The 25,507-nt window shown below is 40.4% G+C and overlaps 1 protein-coding gene across 10 annotated transcripts; it reads right to left on the bottom strand.

Moving 5' to 3' along the window:
- Positions 1-42: 42 nt before the first annotated feature.
- Positions 43-25,453, bottom strand: LOC115658285. 10 transcript variants are annotated; one of them, XR_004002230.1, is made up of 11 exons: positions 24,385-25,250; positions 24,035-24,125; positions 20,469-20,654; positions 20,047-20,096; positions 19,055-19,172; positions 16,080-16,237; positions 9,326-9,426; positions 6,898-8,288; positions 4,951-5,090; positions 4,092-4,209; positions 43-1,144 (listed from the first exon to the last, which is right to left on the bottom strand). XR_004002230.1 is itself a non-coding variant. In XM_030576911.1 (11 exons), exons 4-11 carry the CDS (start codon positions 20,481-20,483, stop codon positions 4,161-4,163), a joined length of 2,022 nt encoding a protein of 673 aa, XP_030432771.1. In that variant the 5' UTR covers positions 20,484-20,654; positions 24,035-24,125; positions 24,385-24,443; positions 25,403-25,420; the 3' UTR covers positions 2,698-4,160. The 10 variants fall into 10 exon arrangements, 9 of the variants coding, with proteins under 9 accessions (XP_030432771.1, XP_030432770.1, XP_030432776.1 ...); XM_030576911.1 differs by lacking the exon at positions 43-1,144 and adding an exon at positions 25,403-25,420 and having other exon boundaries at positions 2,698-4,209; positions 24,385-24,443; XM_030576910.1 differs by lacking the exons at positions 43-1,144; positions 24,385-25,250 and adding an exon at positions 25,403-25,453 and having other exon boundaries at positions 2,698-4,209.
- Positions 25,454-25,507: the final 54 nt, after the last annotated feature.

The raw sequence follows: 25,507 nt of genomic DNA, 5'->3' as shown, positions 1-25,507 counted from the left end.
TATTGAACATTTCAAGGCCAATTTACAGCAGCTGAGATCCTGTTCCTTTATTATTTCTTAAGCTGTTAAAATATACTTTCCTTTAAAGAAAATGAATACGCTATGTATTTTGTGAAGAAGTTAAAAAAAAAAAATGCCCTAATAGCTGGCTCTGCAAACTCAACACAGGATCTGAGGGTATGTCAGCACTGGAATTAGAAATTGTAAATTTCACCTCGAGGAGACCTATCCAAGATAGTTCTGATCAAACTAGCATGCTAAAAATAGCAATGTAGCCAGACTGTGGAGGGGCTAAGGCACCTGAGTATGATCCCATCTGAGACCATCAGTCTTAGTTATGAAATCCCCCCAAAATTCATGTAACAGTAGGTTTTGTCCTGATGCAAAGTAAATTATTAGTTATTTTTATAATCAACAGTGCCATAGTATTTAAAGTTATTTTTTAAAAGATTTAATTACTAAAACTTTTTAAAAACTTGTTTAAAATGCTGTTTTTCTATGATAAAGTAACAGTGAAAATAAGTTGGGTTCACAAAACGCTTCTTTAAACTGCTTAGGCTTATATTAAATACTACCTCTTCTTGTCATAAGGAATTGCTCTTTTTCACCATTTCAGAATTATACTAATAAGGCTGCAAAACTTAAGCACAGAGCTTACTTGCCAAATTTGCTTTAAATCTAAAGCTAAAAACAAAAATTTTACCACATTTAAATGTTTGTGCACTTTAGGGGGAAAAGAATCACATGAGTCAAACCATGTTAAAATGTTATGAGAATTGAATATCATCATTTCCAAGTCAGTTTCAGCTCTGAAGAAACTAACAGAAGGATTGATCCTGTACAAATAAAGGCAATGTGAGTTTTACCACAGACTTCAGGGCCAAGGCCTAATTGGATCTGGATTACTCTTGTGTTCAGTGAATCTCACTTAGGATACACACTTTTACTAAATGGTTGGCTTTTAGTGCTAACAAGTTTAAAAATCTGGGTCACACTTAAGGCAACATGATGTTATTGTGTCACTTCCATTGGGCTGGCTTCCACAGGCATCAGTAGCATCTACAGGGAAGTCCATCTGCACTGCTGAAGCCTTGTTGTCTAGAGCTAACTGTATTGACAACGAGCAACAGCTTTGACATCTGTTCTAAAAATTTAAAAAAAAATGCATCATCTTTATACTCAGTTGAGAACGAAGTAACTGTCTTGGAAGGGAATTAAGAGCATTTGTGTCTTTCTATTTTATCTCCACTTCATGTGGTTCTAGGAAATATCCTATCTGACTCCTGGACCTCTTTCCCACAGTGGTTTAAAAATAAGTCTTTCCTTGGAGTAATTTTATCACTTTAAAAAATCCAATTGACTGGTAGGAAATATTTTTATTATAAATTACAAATATATTGGGTTTTTTAATATACTGATTATCGGAGAGACAGTTAATTTACAGGCCAGCACAATACTTACTAGTAAAATAATTGACAGTAATTTTCTTTCAAAACAGGAAATTCCATTGAAAGAATGTGTATTTCACAAAAGGTAAAAATGAATAATTGTGACCACAGTCCTGCAAAGACATGCTTAGCTTTCCCAGTGTGAGCTGTCCCGCTAAAGGCAGGGGCCAATTCAATGCACAAAGTTAAGTATGTTAGTACGCGTAGTCATGGTAGTAAAGTTAAGCACATATATAAGTCTTTGCAAGCTCAGGCTCTGTGGGCCTAATCGTGCAAGCTCTCTGAATGTAGAACTTTCAGTGAAATCAATGGGAGTTCTGTGCATGAAAGACTCACAGGGGCAGACCCAATCATGGTGCCACTTTGATTTTTTTTTTATACACTTTTACTCCTGGGGGAATTCTGCGCAGGCACAGAATTCAGGTCCCTCTGCAGATTCTTTGCTTCCCCACCATTTTCCGCTGAGAAGCAAAAGAGAATCTGCATGAATAGTCATGTGCCTGCGTGGTTTCTGGCAGGCGTAGTTTGGGGAGGCATTGCTTCCCCAAACAGAGATGAGATGGGAGTAGCACGGGGGGTGAGATGCCACTGCCACCGCTCATTCCTGTGAGCACAGAGCTGCCTGACTGAAGGAGGGTTCAGCTCTGGCTTCTGACTCCAGCTGGATGCCGCCTCCTGGATCCTTGTGCTGGTTGTGCTCCTCTTGTGTGTGTTGGGAGCCTTCCTGTTTTGTGTACAAGGGTGAGTGCCTGAGGTGGAGCATGGCAGAGGTGGGAGGAAGAGGCAATGGAGGAGAAAGATGTGGTACTGAGGGGAGAGAGGCAGGGGACAGGGGGAGAGGAAGGGGGAGAGGATGAGGCGGGGACAATGGAGAGGGAGAAGGGAGGGGAGAGGGAGAGAAGGAGAATGGAGCCTGGCATGTGGTGTTCCCTTGGTGGTGGTGGTGGCGGCGGCAGCAGCTGGGGCTCTCTTGTTTAAGCAGGCCCATCGAATGCCCCATCCTTCCTGCACCTGGACCATCCTGACAAGCAGGACTTTGGAGCTGTGCTCTGGCTCCACTCTGGCTCCAGGCAAAAACCTGCAGCTCCACTGCTCTGGAGCTGCTCTGCACTCCAGGTCTGGGTTCTGCTCCAAAGCCCTGCTGAAAAGCCTCTGCAACCAGCTGCACCTGGATCCCCACGCCACCAAGCCCCACTCCCCCAGCACCCAGACCCCCCCATCAAGCGCCAACCACCTTCACCTAGATGCCCTTGCAGAATCCCATTGCCCCTGCACCCAGAAACACCCCCCATGAGCCTTTGTGCATCCAGATCCTCCAATGAGCTGCCTGCACCCAGGCTACCCCACACACAATCCTCTGACCCCGTTCCTGGATCTCCCCACACTAAGCCCCTCCACACTTGGCTTCTGCCAGGCTGAGCCTGCCTGGTGCAGAGGGGCAGGGCCTGGCCTTTGCTAGGGTGGGTGCAGCCCCACCGTCGAGTCTGTGGCGTGGGGGGTCTGCAAAGTGATCTCCCACCTCGATGCAGGCAGTGCCCTGTGGTCCCTGCTCTCATGCTTGAGCCTCCACATTTATTTGTTGACAAAATGCGCAGAATTTTTAGTTTTTTGGTGCAAAATTCCCTCAGGTGTAACACTTTGTGCAGGTGTGTGTGTCACAAATATTACACTTTTAAAGTAAATACTATTTAGACCCCCAGTCCTGTAAGCTAAGCTGAGCTAAGCATGCAGACCCTTAAACCTGCACAAAGCCCTAGTGCAGTCAGTGAAGCTCTGCATGGGTGCAGAGGTTTCCTCACATGTCTCATCTTGCATGACTGGGTCTTCAGTTGCACGTCATCACAATAGCTTTCAAAAGGAGTTGGCATGACATGCAGTTGTCCTAATTTAGCTGGCAATATGTAACTTAATTCAGTAGAAATCAGCATAGCTGTATGTGGTGCACTTTATCTAATTTTAAAAGCATAAGCAATTATTCATTACAGCTTAAATTAATGTAGGGCTTGATTCTGGTCACAACAGGCACATGGGTGCTCTGTCAAAATCCCTTGATGAAGTTTTGCAACAAAACAAGAGTCATTAAACATAATTGAGGTGGGTTGTGTGTGACGGCAAAAAGTGAGAAGAATCATAGGTAGTTTACAAAAGGAAATGTCATGACATGTAGGGAGAAATGCTGGTCCCGTTGAAATCAAAGGCAAAACTTCACTGACCTGAATGAGACCAGTATATTACCCACTGTGATAATTAAGAAGTTATAGGAAGTTGAGAGGCCAAATATCCTTTATTTTTCAATAATTGTTTTTTAATGTAGTAATATTTAATGGTTTAAAGACATTTAAAAATCCCATAATCCACTACACTAGCCATTAAATGTATGGAGGCTTGTTTAGTAGCAGCTGACTGGGTAGATCAAGAACATGATTTTTTTGTGAGAACTCAAAGTCATGTTTTTTGTCACCAAAGTGAAAAATATTATGCCTTAACTTGTGCAATATGTGATGCTTTAAAGCAACAGATACCATTACACACCTACTAACTCAGAGAAGGAAACACCATAATATTTGTATATGGTATCTGTTCTGGCTCTGGCATCTTAAGTTTGATTTTAAGCATTTTTTATTCTAACAGTTTACTACTGACCTGATAAGTTATGTACTAACGTAACGTGGAAAATGACAAAAATACAGTACTTGACTGGTACTGACACTGTTATGTGCACGATCGATCCATATTTACTCTCCCTTCTTCATCTGTAGAACTGTATGAAAATCAGTGACATAGATTTAATACATCATAGCACTGCCTGACAGAGACTGATGCATCGATATGAGCTGAGCAGACTTAAGACTTGTCTACATTACCCGCTGGATCGACGGGTAGTGATCGATACAACAGGGGTGGATCTATTGTGTCTAGCCTAGACACGATAAATCGACTGCCAAGCGCTCTCCTGTCGACTTGCTGCAGTGAAGACACTGCAGTAAGTAGATCTAAATACATCTAAATACATCTAATTCACATAGCTAAAGTTGCGTAACTTAGATTGAATTCCCCACCCCCTAGTGTACACCGGGCCTGAGACTCAGCCCAGACAAGACCAAGATAATGCCTATACGGAGGATGAAGCAAATGGAGGAAATGGCAGAAATTATATCAGTATCTCTGATTAATGGCATGTCTTGGTTTGGTTGGGGAATTTGTTGGATCCTGAGGGGTTTCTGGATGTCCAGACAGCAATTTAGATTGTAAGTGCCTTGGGGCGGAATAAGTAATACTCATTCTTATCTTGCACTTGAGAGGGGTCTTACATTTTCTCTTGTGAATTTGAACTATCCCATTGTTATCCATAATTTTACCATCAGGTGAGACTACTACAATGCTATAAAAAGGAAGGCATGATCAGGTCCCCAATATTTAATATCAACTCAAAGATGTGGGTCCCTGAAATGGAAACTAAAGGCTTATTCTGGTTCTTTTCAGGAAGAATAAATATTAATACCTGAAATGGATGGAGTCTGTCTGAGAGAGCCTCTCAGAGGTGCTAATCTTCTGCATTTCCTCTAGAACTCTTTGATCAAGATGGCCTGTGCTGGAGTCTGAGTTTTCCTCCTCTTTTAGGTCAACACAATTGTTTTTTTCCTAGGATGACAAAAATGGAATTATACCTGTTAAAGATTTTCCTCCTTGAAATGTTTGTTTTAAATTAGACTTGATGGGTTGTCATTGCAATTGTTATAATTTCACATTGTCATCATTTGGGTTCTGTTGTAATAACTGGGCCTAACATTTTATTCTACCTGTGAGCTCAACTGTAAAAACTATGTGAAAGTTCATAAGATGTCACAATAACCTACAATAAATGTTGATGGGAAAAGGTACAACAAGGAGACAGAAAAACTAAATTAGCCTGAACAAAAGGGCCTATTGATATGGTTCAAGGACTGTTAAAATCAAGCTTGTTAAAAACTGAAGATGTGAAACTGGAAATCAATTAACTGGTGTGGGAGATATTAGGCCTAAATTAAGGTCCCTAAAGATACTTTAACATAACATGAAAGAACAGACAGAGGCTACTGGAGTGAACTTTACCATATGGCAGCCACCCTCACCATCTCCTGGGATCCCAAACCTTCTTTGTCCTAATCCTGAGAGATGGCCTGACCAGACTGGGCCAAAGAGTGAGACTCAGACACCTTCGCTACCTCTGCTGGCTCCAGCTAAATCCCAAACACCATGTGGGATGAAATGGGATCAGATTTTGACAAAAGCAGCTTCAGCTCATCACCACTAAAAACTTCTTTTATGCAAAAGGACAGTTTTTACCATCTGTAATACCATCTAAGAGACTGTGAAAAAGGGGGGGGGGGCCTTCAAAACCGTTCTCCAACTAAAGTGAAAGGGAACAAGAAATGTTGTTAACATGAAAGCCTTATTTAATATTTTACATCTCAAATGCTTTAACTGCTTTTCTTCCTTTGCTATATCTTTAATAAAAGGTTGAAAGGATTTTTAATGGTGTATATGTCATGGTACAAAGCAGGCTAAGGTCTCTGTATACCAAACCCTGAACCCATTTAATGTTGAACAGTGACTAAGTTATTTTAACACCTTTTAGCTCATATATTTCCTCTACTTTAATATATCAGTTCATAAGTCTTCTAGATGCACTATGGTGCCAATGCAATATTATTTCACTGAACTATGTCAACAGAAGTGCATGGGACCACATAAAGTTACTGGTTTCTTTGGATAGGAGATACAGTTAGCTGAAATTGTATCTGCCATTCAGAGTAAGAGTGAGGTCTAAAAAGCTGCTCTGTGTGAGCACTTCCTCCAATTTTTCTGGGTGGATTTTATGCTAAGAGCACTAATTAGGGCAGGTGCTGGTCAATCTTTGACACATATGATTTGCCAATTAAGCTCTTGTCCTGAATGGTGACACCTCTATTATGCTAATCCTAAACCCTTGGAGCAGACTGCCACTCAGGCTGAATTATGTTGCTATTTGAGATTTTCCCCGTCTCCATGATGGTGTGTATATAGTAGGAAACCTTGTAGCCAGAATTCACTACAAGTGGCAGCAACAGTGCAAGCTGTTATGCGGCCGGGACTCAGGGGTTTTTACTACTGTGTCATCTGACCCTCGGCTGTATTGGTGGTGAATTAAGGCTACAGAGTTTGCAAGTGTAGACAGGCTGTAGAAACTAATGTGAGAAACTCTTTTTCTGAATCCCTCACTAATTTAAGTATTTCCAAAGATGTTTAAAGGCTATTTTTACATCCAGGCTGTTAATTTTACATGTCATGTTTGGTCTAATATGATATAAGCAGACAATTTACAACTTTTTCTTTAAAGGGGGTTTCAAATGGAAACAGAAACTGTTGCCTACTTAAAAAAGCACTTGAGTTTTGTTACATTAATAACATAATTTCACCAAGCTCTTACCATCTGTTCATGTACGTCGTATAATGATCCAAGACTCAGGCTATCAGATACAGATGATACAGTGAACTCCTCTTCTGACTGTTGGTTTTCTAATGCACCTAAAAAACTTGTTACTGTCACAGGTGAATCTGAGAAACTGTCTTGTTCTTCATCAGATGTTTCAGATATAAAGTTAGGTGGTTCTTCTGCACAGGTGCAACAACACCGAACCTTCTGTGGGATGTGTGCCATTTGCCAATCACATGGGTCTGTTAAAATACTGTCACTTGTATGTACATTACTGATAGTATCCTGAACCTTCTTGTCTCCTGTGGATTCATTAAGGATGAAAAGCTGGTTAGATAATTGTTGTATACTTTTATTTTCTAAACTGCTGTCCAGATCTTTAGGCTCAGATGCAGTTGAAGTAGGTGATGCATCTTGCTCCATTTCCAGGAAAACTTGATGTAAAAAGGAAGGTGCTCCAAGTGTGACCCTAGAAAGGTGTTCTTCATTTTCATTCTCTGGAAGATGTGTCACAGTCCCTAAAGATTTACTTTCTGAAGCAATGGTTTGAATTCCATAGTCGCTTGTTATGTTACAACTATTCAAGTTTACACAGCTACATTTCTGTTCAGTATTTCTGGAAAACTGCAATGGACCTTGGAAATGGACCTTATGGGATTCGGTATTTTTTCCTGTAGCTAATTCACACAAATCTTTCTTCTTTTTTTCGTGCTGGTTACTTTGAGGTCTCTGATGAAGGCTGTTACTTGTGTTATTTTGGCTGTGGTGAATGCCACATTTAAGAGCCACAACAGAAGCTGTTTGTTCTCCCGTGTTTTCATTTATGATTACGGTCTGTGCATTTGTGGAAACATTTAATTCCCTGTTTCCTTCACTATTTTTTCTTTCTTTTTGATGTAGTGGCATATTCCGGGAGTTCTCCATTGGCCTTCCCTGTGAAAGCTTGCTAGACTTACTACCTCTGATGCCTGAATGCTTTCTACTAGGCACCTGGGCTGACTTTTGCCTTTTGAATTCAGATGACTTACAGAGCCACCTAGAGATGCTTTTAGTTTTCTGAGAGTGAGCAAAGCTTGTCATGCCTGATATACGGCCAGTTCTTGGCTCTGTATCTTGGCATTCAGACATCACTGAAGAGCTGCACAAGGCAGAGGACGCTCCTTCATTAAGCACATTTTTTTTAGAAGCTTTACTTCTGTCAGTTCGTTGTGCATAAGGAGATATGTTACTTAAGTACAATGAATTTAAATCACTTGCTCTTGTAGAAGTTTTAGAAAGTACACTCTTATGTTTAGATTTGTTACTGGAAATATTAGATGATCTCTCAACTCTGACCAGTCCATTTACATTTCTACTGTTTTCTTCTTTCTTGTCTTTGTTCACATCTAAAGTAGACACCATATTTTTAATGACTAATTTTAATATTTATTTAACAAAAAAATCCCTCATCCCCTGGCACTTTACTATTATTTTAAAACAACAATAAAATAGATCAAACAAATATAGCCTACTAAAAATGAATGGAAAAGTCAAGAGGGAAAAGGACAAGTTGCGAAGTAGATAATTAGAAGTCATGAGAAGAAAGGACAAAGTGTTTGTCAGAGAGAAATCAAGACGAGAATGAACTTTCAGAAGAGATTTGAAGAAAATATGATGTAAAAGAACGAATCAGAAAAGGGAGCAGTACAAAGGAGCAGAGCACATATTAGGAAGTAACAGAACAGGAAAAGAATCTCCTGCAATATGTACTTCGGATAATATGATGTTAGACCAAGGTGTGTGTGAGTCTGTTAGAAGTTTGGCAACAAAGGTTATATCTACACAGCAGCTGGGATGGCACTTCCCAGTGTGGGTAATCAGACGCACACTGGCTCTGTTTGAGCTAAAACCCTAAAAATAGCAGTGTGGCCACAGCGGCAAAGGCTGGGGCTAGCTAACTGAATACATACCCAGGGGTTGCACAGGATTGTACTCCAGTAACTAACCCGAGTTGCTGCCCATGCCACCATGGCCACATTGCTGTTTTGTTGCACACTAACTCAAGCAGAGCTAGCTTGTTTACCTGCATTGGGAAGCACACTCCCAGCTGCTGTGCAGATACACTCCAAAATAAAAAATAAGTTAATTTCCTCTCCTGCTTATCTGAGATGGATTCTGCACCTCCAATGTTATTGTTTTAACAGTAAAGGTGTCAAAAGAATACCTGGAAAATGTAACTTAATCATTTTCAAACTTGCAATCGTGTTTAGAAATAATATCAGTACCTTCTAAGACCAACTGCTACAATAATTTAGCCTGCTAACAATCCAGGAATCAGCCGTGTTTACTTGGTTATTCTTTAAGAGATTTTTCATTGCAGGCAACAGCTGTTTTCTAAGACACGATGAAAAGGATCGAAAAGTATATTGAGAATGTAACTTACTTTTCCCATAATCATTCCTTGAATTTTCTTGGATAAAGTCAGCATTTGATTCTTCTAATTTGTTCGTTTCCCGTGTACTTTTAAAATAGAATACATCAATGCTGTGAGAAGTATAAAATAACTGTTTCAAAACAAAATCAAGATGACTTGTCATACTTAATGAGATTTATAGTCTTGTTCATTATTTTTTCTGTCTCTTCTAATGTACTTATTCTCTGCATCAGATTGTCTCTCCTCATACAGTACTGTACACTGACTCTCAATCAATGACTTATAGAAAAGTCTTTATATCTTTGCATGATAGCTATAATACACAGCCTAACAAAAATAAGCAATTTGGCATGTTAATTATTTATCAATCTCTGGAAAGGAACAATAACTCCCTTAATTCGGAAGGGCAAGCTTAGAAACTTGTTTTCCTAAAATCAAAAGCTCATTTATTTGTAAGGATTTCGTTTTTAGGCAATCAGACTAGACTGACTTTGGTTTCTAAATATAACTAGGAATCACAATAGAATGTTCTCCAGGAGTTCTCCAGGTGAAGGAGGAGCACATACAGCATCTGTGGGGTAAGTAAGTGACTGACTGTCTGCAGTGTGTGTGTTTGTGTTTGGGGGTTACTTGCTGTGTGCTGAGCTTGTGTTTGTCAGTCTGTTTGAAGGACCGTGTGCTGTAGCTGGCAGTTGGAGGCGGAGCTACCAAGGAAGGTTTGAAAGCTAGAAGCCTCTGGTAATTGGCTGAGCCTTAACCAGTGGGCAGGGCATTCACTCAGGCCAGGGCTTCATAAAGCTGTGCACAAGCGACCAGGGAGCTTAGTGAACAGGAGCTGCTAACAGGGAGTTTCGCAGGGGAGTTTGGAAGGGGAGTAGGAAGGGAGTGGGGGTCCCTTGTCGGTCTCATCTGTGACCCATTGGTCCCCTGAACCTATAAACCAAGCCACATCCAAAACCTTTCTGTTTAAAGCAGAGCAGAGCGGACAGGGAGCTGCAGACAGGAATTTTAGAGAGTTTGACAGAGGGAGGCTTAAGATGGTGAGGAGTACCCGCAACACCTGTGACAGCACTGCTTCTGTCTCCTCCACCTGCGCCTGTAGCCAGACAGAGCACCAAAGCATGGATGCTTTTACCCAGATTTTGGTGTGGGCTTGCAAAGACTGTAACTTGCAATTTCCACTTACTGATATCCAGGCTGGGGATGGCATCCAATGTGAAAGGTGCCTGCTGGTGGAATCTCTCAGGCAGCAGGTAGGAGAGCTACAGGATGAGGTGACTAGGCTGAGGAACATCCGTATCCATGAGCAATTCCTGGACAGTATCCAGGTGGAGACAGCTTACGTAGCTGTCCCAGTTCACGGGACTACTGACACACCAGTGGAGAAGGAGATGGCTCAGGGTGTATCTGACACACCAGTGGAGGAGGAGATGGCTCAGGGTGGACACTGGCAGCTGGTTACTTCTGGCAGCAGGCAGTGCTCCACCCGTGCTGCAAACCCTCCTGCTGTGGTAATAGATAACCGTTATGCTCTTCTTGATACAGGAGAGAAGGAATCACCCCCAACAGTTAAGGAGGGGAAGCCTCGTACCCCTAAGGCTGGGAGGTCTGCTGCCACCACTGATAATAAGAAAGGTAGGGTAGTGGTGGTTGGAGACTCTCTGCTGAGGGGGACGGAGACACCCATCTGTCGCCCTGACCGTTCATCCCGGGAGGTATGCTGCCTGCCAGGGGCCCGTATCCAAAATGTTACAGAGGCATTGTCGAGGATTATCCGGCCTTCTGACTACTAATCCATGCTACTCATCCATGTGGGCACAAATGATACTGTGAGGTGTGACACTGAGCAGATCAAGAGTGACTACAGGGCTCTGGGAGTACGGGTTAAGGAGTCTGGAGCGCAGGTGGTATTCTCTTCGATTCTTCCTGTTGAAGGTAGGGGTCTGGGCAGAGACAGATGCATCGTGGAGGTGAATGCCTGGCTGCGAAGATGGTGTCACCAGGAGGGCTTTGGCTTCCTCGACCACGGGATGCTATTCGAGGAAGGACTGCTAGGCACAGATGGCATTCACCTTTCGAGAAGGGGAATTTGCGCACAGACTGGCTAACCTAGTAAGGAGGGCTTTAAACTAGGTTCGCTTGGAACAGGTGAGCAAAGCCCACAGGTAAGTGGGGAACAAGACCTGGGAGATGGGTTGGAAACAGGAGGGAGCACGGGCTATAATGGCAGAGAGAAAGGAGGGTCAGGGCAAAGCTGGGAGGCAAGATCAAACCAGTATCTTAGATGCCTATATACAAATGCAAGAAGTATGGGTAATAAGCAGGAAGAACTGGAAGTGCTAATAAATAAATACAACTATGACATTGTTGGAATTACTGAAACTTGCTGGGATAATACACACGACTGGAATGTTGGTGTGGATGGGTATAGTTTGCTCAGGAAGGATAGACAGGGGAAAAAGGGAGGAGGTGTTGCCTTATATATTAAAAATGTACACACTTGGACTGAGGTGGAGATGGACATAGGAGACGGAAGTGTTGAGAGTCTCTGGGTTAGGCTAAAACGGGTAAAAAACACGGGTGATGTCATGCTGGGAGTCTACTACAGGCCACCTAATCAGGTGGAAGAGGTGGATGAGGTTTTTTTCAAACAACTAACAAAATCATCCAAAGCCCAAGATTTGGTGGTGATGGGGGACTTCAACTATCCAGATATATGTTGGGAAAATAACACCGCGGGGCACAGACTATCCAATAAGTTCCTGGACTGCATTGCAGACAACTTTTTATTTCAGAAAGTTGAAAAAGATACTGGGGGGAAGCTCTTCTAGACTTGATTTTAACAAATAGGGAGGAACTTGTTGAGAATTTGAAAGTAGAAGGAAGCTTGGGTGACAGTGATCATGAAATCATAGAGTTTGCAATTCTAAGGAAGGGTAGAAGGGAGTACAGCAAAATGGAGACAATGGATTTCAGGAAGGCGGATTTTGGTAAGCTCAGAGAGCTGATAGGTAAGGTCCCATGGGAATCAAGACTGAGAGGAAAAACAACTGAGGAGAGTTGGCAGTTTTTCAAAGGGACGCTATTAAGGGCCCAAAAGCAAGCTATTCCAATGGTTAGGAAAGATAGAAAATGTGGCAAAAGACCACCTTGGCTTAACCACGAGATCTTGCGTGACCTACAAAATAAAAAGACCACCTTGGCTTAACCACGAGATCTTGCATGACCTACAAAATAAAAAGGCGTCATATAAAAAATGGAAACTAGGCCAGATCACAAAGGACGAATATAGGCAAATAACACAGGAATGCAGAGGCAAGATTAGAAAGGCAAAGGCACAAAATGAGCTCAAACTAGCTATGGGAATAAAGGGAAACAAGAAGACTTTTTATCAATACATTAGAAGCAAGAGGAAGACCAAGGACAGGGTAGGCCCACTGCTCAGTGAGGAGGGGGAAACAGTAATAGGAGACTTGGAAATGGCAGAGATGCTTAATGACTTCTTTGTTTCGGTCTTCACTGAGAAGTCTGAAGGAATGTCTAGTATAGTGAATGCTTACGGGAAGAGGGTAGGATTAGAAGATAAAATAAAAAAAGAGCAAGTAAAAAATCACTTAGAAAAGTTAGATGCCTGCAAGTCACCAGGGCCTGATGAAATGCATCCTAGAATACTCAAGGAGTTAATAGAGGAGGTATCTGAGCCTCTAGCTATTATCTTTGGGAAATCATGGGAGACGGGGAAGATTCCAGAAGACTGGAAGGGGGCAAATATAGTGCCCATCTATAAAAAGGGAAATAAAAACAACCCAGGAAACTACAGACCAGTTAGTTTAACTTCTGTGCCAGGGAAGATAATGGAGCAGGTAATTAAAGAAATTATCTGCAAACACTTGGAAGGTGGTAAGGTGATAGGGAATAGCCAGCATGGATTTGTAAAGAACAAATCGTGTCAAACTAATCTGATAACATTCCTTGATAGGATAACGAGCCTTGTGGATAAGGGAGAAGCGGTGGATGTGATATACTTAGACTTTAGTAAGGCATTTGATACGGTCTCGCATGATATTCTTATAGATAAACTAGGAAAGTACAATTTAGATGGGGCTACTATAAGGTGGGTGCATAACTGGCTGGATAACCGTACTCAGAGAGTAGTTATTAATGGCTCCCAATCCTGCTGGAAAGGTATAACAAGTGGGGTTCCGCAGGGGTCTGTTTTGGGACTGGCTCTGTTCAATATCTTCATCAACGATTTAGATGTTGGCATAGAAAATACGCTTATTAAGTTTGCGGACCATACCAAACTGGGAGGGATTGCAACTGCTTTGGAGGACAGGGTCAAAATTCAAAATGATCTGGACAAATTGGAGAAATGGTCTGAGGTAAACAGGATGAAGTTCAATAAAGATAAATGCAAAGTGCTCCACCTAGGAAGGAACAATCAGTTTCACACATACAGAATGGGAAGAGACTGTCTAGGAAGGAGTATGGCAGAAAGAGATCTAGGGGTCATAGTAGACCACAAGCTTAATATGAGTCAACAGTGTGATACTGTTGCAAAAAAAGCAAACGTGATTCTGGCATGCATTAACAGGTGTGTTGTAAATAAGACACGAGAAGTCATTCTTCCGCTTTACTCTGCGCTGGTTAGGCCTCAACTGGAATATTGTGTCCAGTTCTGGGCACCGCATTTCAAGAAAGATGTGGAGAAATTGGAGAGGTTCCAGAGAAGAGCAACAAGAATGATTAAAGGTCTTGAGAACATGACCTATGAAGGAAGGCTGAAGGAATTGGGTTTGTTTAGTTTGGAAAAGAGAAGACTGAGAGGGGACATGATAGCAGTTTTCAGGTATCTAAAAGGGTGTCATCAGGAAGAGGGAGAAAACTTGTTCACCTTAGCCTCCAGTGATAGAACAAGAAGCAATGGACTTAAACTGCAGCAAGGGAGATTCAGTTTGGACATGAGGAAAAAGTTCCTAACTGTCAGGGTAGTTAAACACTGGAATAGATTGCCTAGGGAAGTTGTGAAATCTCCATCTCCGGAGATATTTAAGAGTAGGTTAAATAAATATCTATTAGGAATGGTCTAGACAGTATTTGGTCCTGCCATGAGGGCAGGGGACTGGACTCGATGACTCTCGAGGTCCCTTCCAGTCCTAGAGTCTATGAGTCTATGAAAAGCAGTGATTGCTGAATTGATCAGGCCCGATCGAGCATCTCTCTGCCACTGCCAAAGAGAAAAGTGTGAATTCTAATATAGGACTTGGGTTAGACGGCACACACCACAAGTTGCATACAAATACGATTTAGCCAAATTATTTGGGGACCTGAGAGTATTTCAGTAAATGGGCATTTGGACGGTGAGAGACTCTTTACATCATATGAAAGGTCCTTTTTAATTTTTCCCCAGATAATCAGGGTTTTGATAAACTAGGTTTGACTGTACTATGGTAGTAAATGTCCTTCTGATTCACTGAATATAATTTAATAATCCCAGTGATCTCTGTACATCCCAACTACTGTATAAACATATCCACTCATACAGCATATGAGATCACAGCAGGGATGCACAGCTTTATCCCATGTATGGATAGGACCTATATTAAGTATAACTTGTTTAATATGAATTATTTAATGTTACACATCCTGATTCTTCTATCTTTATCCCAGTGTAAAACAGGCCTAGTTTCAAGGAAATCCATGGATTTACATTAGTTCACAATCGGTCAAAATGAAAGGAAAATCAAACCAATAATGACCATTTTTAAAAGAAATGGAAATAGGTGGACAATTACTACGAAAATACCAAGGTATGCAAAATATAAGGCCTAAAAAACTTGAGCAAGCTCTTTTAAAACACTTATTGGTGTCTAATCCCATGCTGAACTTTTTTAGTTGACGTGCCCCAGCACAATAAAACCTAAAATCTTTTAATGCAAAAGTCAAAGCCACAATTGCATCCACAGCAAACAGTTTATCAAAACCCTGTTATTGGTGCCTAGGTTCCTCCGTTTTGTCTGCAGGATTAGCTGTAAATTACAGTGTACCACTGTGCTATGTGCAACCACAAGGATTTGATCAACATGTGGTCACTGCCTCAGGGCATGATTTATTATTTTGGTATTTGTGACCTGAAGTTAAAATGTCAGACAGTCTTTTAGAAAGAGGAAAGATCTGTTTTGCTTTTGCCTAGGGTCAGACACTGAGCGTTTGAAACTTCTATTAATAAAAGCTTCTCTGAAACATGAGATGTACTAATGTAGAAGTTACCTAGTTTCAAATGGGAGATGGTGGGTACTATATAAAGATTCTCTCTTACATACATTTCATATAAAAAATTTGGGCCTCTAAAACTTTCAACGAGACCAGTCTTCCACATTACATTTGACATGATCTACCATGCTTGGAAAGACTTATGATTGTGAGAAGTCTCTCTCTCAGTAATGCTGCCTTTCTACAGCTGGCCTGTTTATAATTTATAGGCTATCTTGTGGATTAAATACTCCAAACATATTTCCTCTTATTGTTTTGATAAAGTTTGGGTGGGACAAATGTCAATAAGTCTGATAACACAAATAGGGTAATTTAACAGAAAAGGTTCAGCTAACTCTAAAAATCAGAAAGCTATAAAGACATTTTAGAGGATCAGACTGGAAATTTGTAAGTGCGTAAAACAGCGTAAAAAAGGTACAGAGTATAAAATTACAGGCTATCATAATTTCACTCAGATGTGCTGCTGAAAATCTCTCAATTTTTTTCACACCTCTTAGCTTCATATTCATGGGGATCTGGAGAGATCACAGGATGAGGTGCACACTGCTTGTAGTAATGGTCCAATCTCTGAATATTTTTAGCTTCTTTCCTCTTTTGGGGTGAGGCACAGTCTGGCTTCTTTATTTCCTCCGAAGAGATTTCACAAGTCTGAGAAGAAGATGTGTAATTATATTAACAGAAATCTTTACAAATTGAGTTTGCTACAGGTAAGCTATTAGTTCATAAACATTTCTCCATTAATTTTGTAGTCAGCATGAGCAATAATAGTTTTAACCACTTTTCCTCTTCCAAGGCTTGGATGTTATCTATTTAATCCTCACAGTATTCTTGTGAGATAGGGCAGCGTTATTTTCACTTTCACAAGGGGGAACTTGTAGAAGCAGAGAGAGAGTACATCTTGCTTACTGTCTTAGCAGGAATCTGTGTCACAGCCAGGATTAGAACTGAGGAAACCCTGGTTCCTAGGCATGTGCTCAGGTCCATACACTAACATTCCAAGCTTGATTCTCCTTTGAAGTGGGTGCAGATAATTTACACTCATTTACATTTTAAGGCCACTTTACACTGTCACAGTACTGCAAAGTGTCATAGAGACAGAGCTTAAGGCCAGAAGGAACCACCATATCATCTAGTATGATTGCCTGTATATCACAGGCCACCACCACCCATCCGCGCACTAAACCCAACAACTGAAATTAGACCAGTGTAATACAGCCCACAGGAGACTAGACTATTAGGAGAATAAGGACAACCCAGGGAATTAATAGAGCAAATAATCAAACAGTCAATTTGCAAACAACTAGAAGATAATAAAGGTGATAAATAACAGTCAACATGGATTTGTCAAGAACAAATCATGTCAAACAAACCTAATACCCTTTTTTATCAGGGTAACAAGCCTTATAGATAGGGGGAAAGTGGTTGGTGTTGTATATCTTGACTTTAGTAAGGCTTTTGATACTGTCTCACATTACCTTCTTGTAAACAAATTAGGGAAACATAGCTTAGAAGGAGCTACTATAAGGTGGGTTCATAACTGGTTGGAAAACAGTTCCCAGAGAGTAGTTGTCAGTGGTTCACAGTGAAGCTGGAAGGGCATATCACATGGGGTCCTGTAGGGATCAGTTCTAGAGCTGATTCTGTTCAATATTTTCATCAATGATTTAGATAATGGCATAGAGAGTACACTTATAAAGTCTGTGGATGATACCAAGCTGGGAGGGGTTGCAAGTGCTTTGGAGGGTAGTATTAAAATTAAAAATGATCTGGAAAAACTGGAGAAATAGTCTGCAGTAAACAGGATGAAATTCAATAAGGACAAATACAAAGTACTCCACTTAGGAAGGAACAATCAATTGCACACGTACAAAATAGAAATGAGTGCCTAGGAAGGAGTAGTGTGGAAAGGAATCTGGGGGCTGTAGTGGATCACCAACTAAATGTGAATCAACAGTATAACACTGTTGCAAAAAAAGTGAACATCATTCTAGGATGTATCAGCAGGAGTGTTGTAAACAAGACACAAGAAGTAATTCTTCCGCTCTACTCCACGCTGATAAGGCTTCAACTGGGGTATTGTGTCCAGTTCTGGGAGCCACTTTTCAGGAAAGATGTGGACAAATTGGAGAAAGTCCAGAGGAGAGCAACAAAAATGATGGAAAGGTCTAGAAAATGTGACCTATGAAGGACGACTGAAAAAAATTGTTTTTTTTCAGTCTGCAGAAGAGAAGACTGAGGGGGAACATGATAATAGTTTTCAAGTACATAAAAGGCTGTTACAAGGAGGAGGGAGAAAAATTGTTCTCCTTAAACTCTGAGGATAGGACAAGAAGCAATGGGCTTAGATTGTAGCAAGAAAGGTTTAGGTTGGACATTAGGAAAAATTTCCTAAATGTCAAGGTAGTTAAGCACTGGAACAAACTACCTAGGGAGGCTGTGGAATCTCCGTCACTGGAGGTTTTTAAGAGCAGCTTAGACAAACTCCTGTTATTACTTAGTCCTGCCTGGAGTGCAGGGGACTGGACTAGATGACCTATTGATCATCCTTCCAGTCCTATAATTCTATGTGTCACAGGCAGAAAATAGGAGGGACCATGGTGCACCAGTGCCTGAGGCCCCCGCAGTGGCTGGGAAATGATTAAGTGAGATAAACTAATCCTAGCAAGTGACCTGCTACATATATACAAAATATTCTATATTGGTCAGTCTGTTTGATGTGTTATGGTCAAAAGTTTCATGCAGGGATGAAATTAATGAATTTATTGATGAGGTGCTGGCTTCAAATGTCAGCACCTCTGAAAATCAGATTACTTATTTCGATACTTAAATTCATACTTATTGGCCTGATCCAGAATCCGTTAAGTCAACTGAAAAACTCAGATTCGTTTAAACAGGCTTTTATCAAATCTTATGTTTGCTTTTGTTGTAGTATAAATGTAGAACCCAGTATGTCGTCCTTGACTTTATTTGAAATAAAGACTGTACAGAGACAAAAGAATTGATATAATCATATAGTGTTTTTTAAATAAGCTGAAGGTCAGGGAAGATGAGGTTTATTTACTATAAAAGAGTCTCTCCCTGGGCAGCTGTGTATATTAAAGTTTTGGGGGGATTTCTTCATTCTGATGCAAGCTGACCATGCCTTTTTCCCCTTGACAGGATGGCCCCTGTCCAATTAGTCTGTTTCACTGTAGAGAGCGGAAGGTCATGGGTATTTTCAACTGGAGGTGGTCTGATATGATTTTATGAAGCAGCAAAAGCCTTTGGCTAAATTCTGCTCTCAGTAACATGGTTGTATATCCACAATAACTATTAAAATCAAAGCAATTACTGTGGATTTACAGTCAGTGCAAAATTTGATCCTTTATCATTGCAATTTATGGGGAACTTGTTGTTAAAGTGCAACAGTCGAAAATGTTCTGTTACCTCCTTAATGATCAAAGTAGCATGACCTGCATTACTTACCGCCGCAACAATTAGCTTTGAAGCTGATGAAATGAGCCTCATGACTTCTTCTTGTGATGTGTATGGGGAAGGAGGAAATTGAGATAATCTGGAAGGGAAGCTGTGCAACTTCTTTGTTCTAGTTAAACATGAAGAATATATTTTAATCCATGTTGAAAGAAAATTCTATATATATCAATAGCATATAATATACCACGTGTTTGGGAATGTCAGGATTGTAAATAAATTGCCATGATTTCAAAACAGGCAGACTGCTGTGAATATGGTGAAATGTATTACATTATTCTATGAGCTGTTATGCAAAGGTTTGTATGTGGACATTTTGAAGCTGTGGTATAAAATAAACTAGCTTCTCAATAGTTTCTGTTTTATTAACTAAATTGCAGTCATGGACACGATTATTTTACCTGAAGTTATAAACTGGATTTCTGTGCTGTGGTTTCAGAGATTATTTTTACATTTATGTTTCTGTTGGGAAAATAGGGAGAGTTCAGCACTTGATTTGATCTTTATGGAGAGAGGTCTGTTTTGTATTTCTATACATGATGATCGATGTCTCCTCTTCCTGTCCTTTTACACAGAGATTGCCAGCACCCTTCCTGCTTGCGGCTGTTTATCGGGATTTAGGTTCACGAGCGAATTATGCTCCATAGAGCAATGCCAATCTAAAGGCTCTTCCATGCAATTTTCAGATTTTCTCCCACCCAGTTATTCTATGCTCACCATTTCCTTCATACATACACTTCTCAAACCTCCCCACAGCCACCACTACAAATATTCCTCTTCCAGCAAAGATAAGTCAGTGGCACTTCTACTCCATCTGGAAACTCATCAATCTGACTTCCTTAAACTACAGTTACTCCCATAACTCAAGCTTCAGTGGCTTATGAGTCATACCTGGGTCTGCAGTGTAGCAGTATATTGCACTGCTGATGTATGTGGGCTGGCCCAAGACAAATGCTTAGTAGAATTTACTGTGATTTATACATTACCTTTTTGTACTCCTTACTAAGACCGGGAAAGGTCTGTCAGTTACAACATCCTTCAAAAACAAAAACAAACATACATATTATCGCATTTATTTAATGCAACTCTGACTGTAATTGTTATCTTCTTCAGAGAGACTTTAGTAAAGCAGCAAAATAGCTCATGTCTCTCCTAATTATTTTCAGGTTTTTTTCTAAAATATTAAAACGGGAACTTTCTTTATCAAATTGCTTTTCTGCTTGTTCATAACATTACTTTTTATTGTAATGATTTTAGCAGGCCTATCTTCATAGCAGTTAGATGCAACCTTAAAGTACTTTAATGACATACAAGTCTGATAGAAGGGGAAAATTAAAAGCAAAAATTAAACTTCTACATTTGTATTTGAACAGGAAAATCCTTTATATGTATAAAGAAGAACATTAACTGTTACTTGTGCCATTTTCTTTTTGATTATCTTAATTTCCTGTTGTCTTTCTGGGCTGCTCTATAATTTTCTTTCACATTCTTCAGAATTTCCTGTATACATTCGAAGAGATGCTTCGAATTTACAATCTGTAAAATTATGCTTGAGACACTGATCAGATTTTTGTTCAGCAAAGCTTCCAGGATGCTGTAATAAATAAAAATGGTAGAAAATTATGGGTAAAATATGGATATTTACAGAAGGAAAGTCAATCTTAATCCATGTAGATAATTACTTATTTAAGAAAGACATTCATTTTACATGGTACAGTAATACACAAAAATGCATACCTTAGTCACCAAACTCCTGATTCAGGAAATTACTTAATAACATGCTTAACACTGTGTATATGCTTGAGTCCTACATACCTCAGTCCCTTATATTTACACAAATATGCTTGTTATTTTCTGAACATAGATGCTCCCCTGAACCGTCACGCAAACTGTACACTTGTGTTTGCAGGACAGGTAAACCAAAAAATTAGTACTAAAACTACTCACTAAGGATTGCTCTATTTAAAAAAAAAATCAGCAGTACAATAAAGGCTCTTGTTAAACCTGGTATAGAAAGCATGTTGATGATATGATGCATAAAATATTAGATAGATTCTACTTAGCAGCTTTTCATCTAAGAATTAAAAAATATTATACAAGCATTCATTCATTGACTTCCCCAAGGGCAAAACACTAAGTCAATGGCAGAACTGGCAATAGAATTCCAAAGTCCTATTTTCACTCATGCTTGAGTCATCATATCACTGTCCTCTGGCATTACCTAGGGTCCAGTCCTACAAACAAACACTTTCACATGTCAGTAACTTTATATCGGCAAGTCATTCTGTTGCACTCAGGGGACGTAATTGTGCACGTATTCATGCCCATGAATGTAAGAGTTTGCAAGATCTGTGCCTGCCTTTGTGTTACTGCATAGCAGATGGGAGATTAATACAGGTAATTCACATTAACATAGAATGTGCATGTAAATTTCTATGCAGCAGTGGGAAAATAAATGTCACTCTACAAAAGAATTTCTATACATTTTCACAGGAAAAGTTATACATTTTTCCTCTGGCTTGTTAGAGATTTCCTCATTGTGCAGCAGAGAGGGTGTGACAAACTAACAAGTAATTCAGTGTGCAAAGTACACTTCCTAATTAAAATAAATTACAGTGAAAAACCTGTTCTTCCAACTTACCAGGTCTCTAAGTAGCATCAATTTACAAACTGGCAAACTATGATGATTAGCTGTTCTATTTGTTTAAGGACTCTCAGAAAAGTTTTATATAACCTAGCAAACCTGCAACATAAAATGTAACCCAAGGGAAAAAAACTTTCTCAATAAGGAATGCAGTTTCCAAAGTGAATCTGCAATTGTGGATTCCTTAAAATTTCCAACCGTTCCACTGGCAGTGCAGCTTTATCAGAGATAGTAATGGAGATGTGGAGGGGGGCTGGCTACTGGTGTTTTAACTGGCTACTGTGTTGTCTTACTCAGCTCAGGAGAGGTCTCTCAGACATGGTGGTTCAAATGCCAGTAGCAACCTTTACCCTGTCTATTCTAATCACTGCTGCTACCACCCAGTGGTATTTCTAGTAACAGAAAATATTAAGAAAAATGTTAGTGTGGACAAGACCTGGGATTTCTGAATTTTATATTGTTGAACAGCAAATACCATGCCTTCCATTTGGTCTTGGTTTTATTTTGGTCTTAACTTTTATTAACAAAAGTTATTTACTTTGTGTTCGTTTCTTTGTTTTTGAAAAGGCAAATATGTTATGTGGTGTCCAACTTGGGCAGAGAGATGGGGTCAGAGTTACTGATACTAAGGACAGCTAGAAATTTTCTGATACAAATGTTCTTTTTGTGCTGGTGGAAATAAAACATGATAAATATTGTGATGATCTGAGTGGTGAGTTAAAGAAGGCATGCACCACTTCTGGTAGGGAGCAGTACTTGGGCCTGATTAAGGAAAGCTATTAAGTACATGTTTAAGTTCCAGTGATGCCAATGGGACTTAAACACAAGCTTAAAGTCAAGCATATGCTCGGGGTGCTTTCCTGAATCGGAACCTTGGTTAGCCCCAGATTTCATATAGGATCCCTTGATAGCTGAAATATCAGGTATACATACAGCTTTGAAGAGGTACTACATTACCTGAAGATAATTTACGACCCTGGAAATTTAGTCTGTCCAAATCTCTGATATCTTCTACAAGGTACAGCCAAAAGCAGCATATGCTTGCTCCTCAGAATACAATACATACATACTACAGCTCAAATTCTGCTTAGATTTAGATTCCTTGCAACTTCACTGAAGTCATTAAGATGCATGTAACCCAATCTTTAGTATTAAAAGGACTTCAAAACATGACTCTCTGGACCAGGTAAGAATAGGCAATTGGTGCATAAGAAGGTTCCATTTTTTATGCTCAATTTAATTTTACATGGAATTAAATATTTATATGGATTTGTTTTTATAAGAACATAAGAATGGCTATACTGGTCAGACCAATGGTCCATCTAACCCAGTATCCAGTCATCCAATGCTTCAGGGGGAATGAACAGAACAGGGCAATTATTGAGTAACCTATCCCCTATCATACAGTCCCAGCTTCTGGCAGTCAGAGGTTTAAGGACACCCAGAGCATAAGGTTGCATTCCTGGCCATCTTGGCTAATAGCTACTGATGGACCTATCCTCCATGAACGTATCTATTCTTTTATGAAACCAGTTATACTTTTGGCCTTCACAGCATTCCCTGGTAACAAATTTAATAGGTGGACTGTGCATTGGGTGATAAAGTACTTCTTTTATGTTTCATTTAACCCTGCTGCCTGTTAAATTTCATTAGGTGACTCCTGGTTTGTGTGTTATGTGGATGGATAATTAACACTTCCCTGTTCACTTTCTTCACACCATTCATGATTTTATAGACCACTATATCATATCCCCCCTTAATCATCTCTTTTCTAAGAATAATAGTCTAAGCTTATACAGTAATATTGTGAATATTTCTAAGGCTAAATAAAATATTCAGTACCCTCACAGGTGTACGAGTTAAATAATCAGTCACCAATTGCAGTATCTAGTATATCCTCTAGCAAGGGACTATATTCTGGTCTTGCAGGGAGAAGGATTTGATGATGAAGTAGATTTTTTTTTTCATCATAAACTACCACAACCCAAAAGAGAAAAGAAAAGCATACATCTTCTAGTAACCTTAACGGTCCTCAATTTCAGTTGCTTTCAATAAGATTTTAAAGGAAGAAACATAGCAACAGTAACTAGGTCAGACTTATTTTTTCAGCATTTCTTGGGCTTCAATAGTTCATGCAGATCCTGATCCTGCACTGACATTCACTCAGGCAGACCCCTGTGTCTGCACAGAGCCCCACTGATATTATGTTCCATCTTATGCTGACTTCAGTGGGAGTCTGCATAGACTTAGGGATCCACCAAGGCACAGTGTGGTGCAGGATTGGAGCCTCTAGCCCTTCAAAAACAATATGCATTTCAGAAAATACTTACTATATAGAAACTGGAACTTTCAGCCTCATTCCTGCTAGTTCCTGATAAATCAAAACTATCTTCTTTTCTTTGAACGTCAATGTAATATTTTCTACACAAAACATATTTTCCAGTTTCAGTAAAAGAAAAATAGAAAGTGGGATGGGCAAACTTTTTCGAGTTTGGGATCTTGTAATCTCTTGCCTATTTCTTAGAGTTGTTAATCTAGTTCATGTTATTTGATTATTTCAACTCTAATTTAAGTTCATCTTTCCACCCCTATCCCGAAGAGTTATACCATTTAAAAACAAAAATCTAGTATTCTAGCAAAAAAGAAGCCTGTGCTATTTATTGGAGACAGAAGCACTCACTTCCTTAAGGTGTTCCTCAGCACCCGACAAAAAAGTTAGGCTTGCACGAACAGGAGCCTCTGTATATAGTATATACAGAGCGGCTGTGTTACTAGTAGTATTGGATTCTTATACTCTGTTCCCCTTTTCAAATTGCTCCCTAAGCAAAATGTTAACCCATTTTACTTTGAGCTGAAGTATTGAACAATAGGAGAGATAATGTGACCTATTTCTAATACTAATCCATAGCCATTTACTCCTCTCATCTCTGTTCACCCCTCTCCTAGTCACCACACACTGTTTGTCTTCTACCAGGCACTAACCACACATTCCCACTCATTTGTCCCCCTTATACTCATGCACAACACCTGCGTGCACTTCCCTTACATATACATCCCCCATGTACTCCATGTTCATGCACAAACCCCATACCTACACACTGTTCATCCAAATACACACCCTCCGATACCTCATATCCATATACCACCCATGCACCAACTGTAACCAGGCAGCCTCACATTCCTGAGTAACCACATGGTCCTGATGCCTATAATGCAACCATCATACTCATATGCTTGAAATCCCATCCTCATCTATCCCTGGGCAACCCCATATCCACTCATTGCACCACCTATTCTGATGCACTCACCATACACCCCTAAGCTCATGCTCCCTCCATGTGTCCCCCGTACTCATGCAATATCCATGCGCAACCCACACACCTTCTGGCAGTGGTGTTCTGTCCTATCTAGTGGTGCCACAACCACTTACAGAAAGAGATTAATGAGTTTGCTCTACAGCCTTAGTTAACAAGCAGTTGGCTTTCAGCTCACGATGACCAGGGTCTGTCGATGTTACACATGCACGTTGTAACCCGCAATGCTCTATTCCCAGTCCCACCCTATATACACGTCCCCACCCCACCCATATCCAGGCGCTCTCCTGCACCCCTATCATCCCCCTGGAGCCCCACTCACTAACGCACCCGCCACCCTGCTCCCCATATGCACGCGTTCCTTTCTCCCTCCCCGCCCCTTACAGTCTATGAGCCACGGAGCGGGTGAGGCCCCTGGGGGAGACCTGCCCCGCCATATCCCCGCAGAAGGCAGCACAGTCCCGCATTCTGGTTGCCATGGCAGCCAGA

This window comes from Gopherus evgoodei, chromosome 10, assembly GCF_007399415.2.
Source record: "Gopherus evgoodei ecotype Sinaloan lineage chromosome 10, rGopEvg1_v1.p, whole genome shotgun sequence".
NCBI lineage: Eukaryota > Metazoa > Chordata > Testudines > Testudinidae > Gopherus > Gopherus evgoodei.
This window is presented reverse-complemented; position numbering and strand designations above follow the sequence as displayed.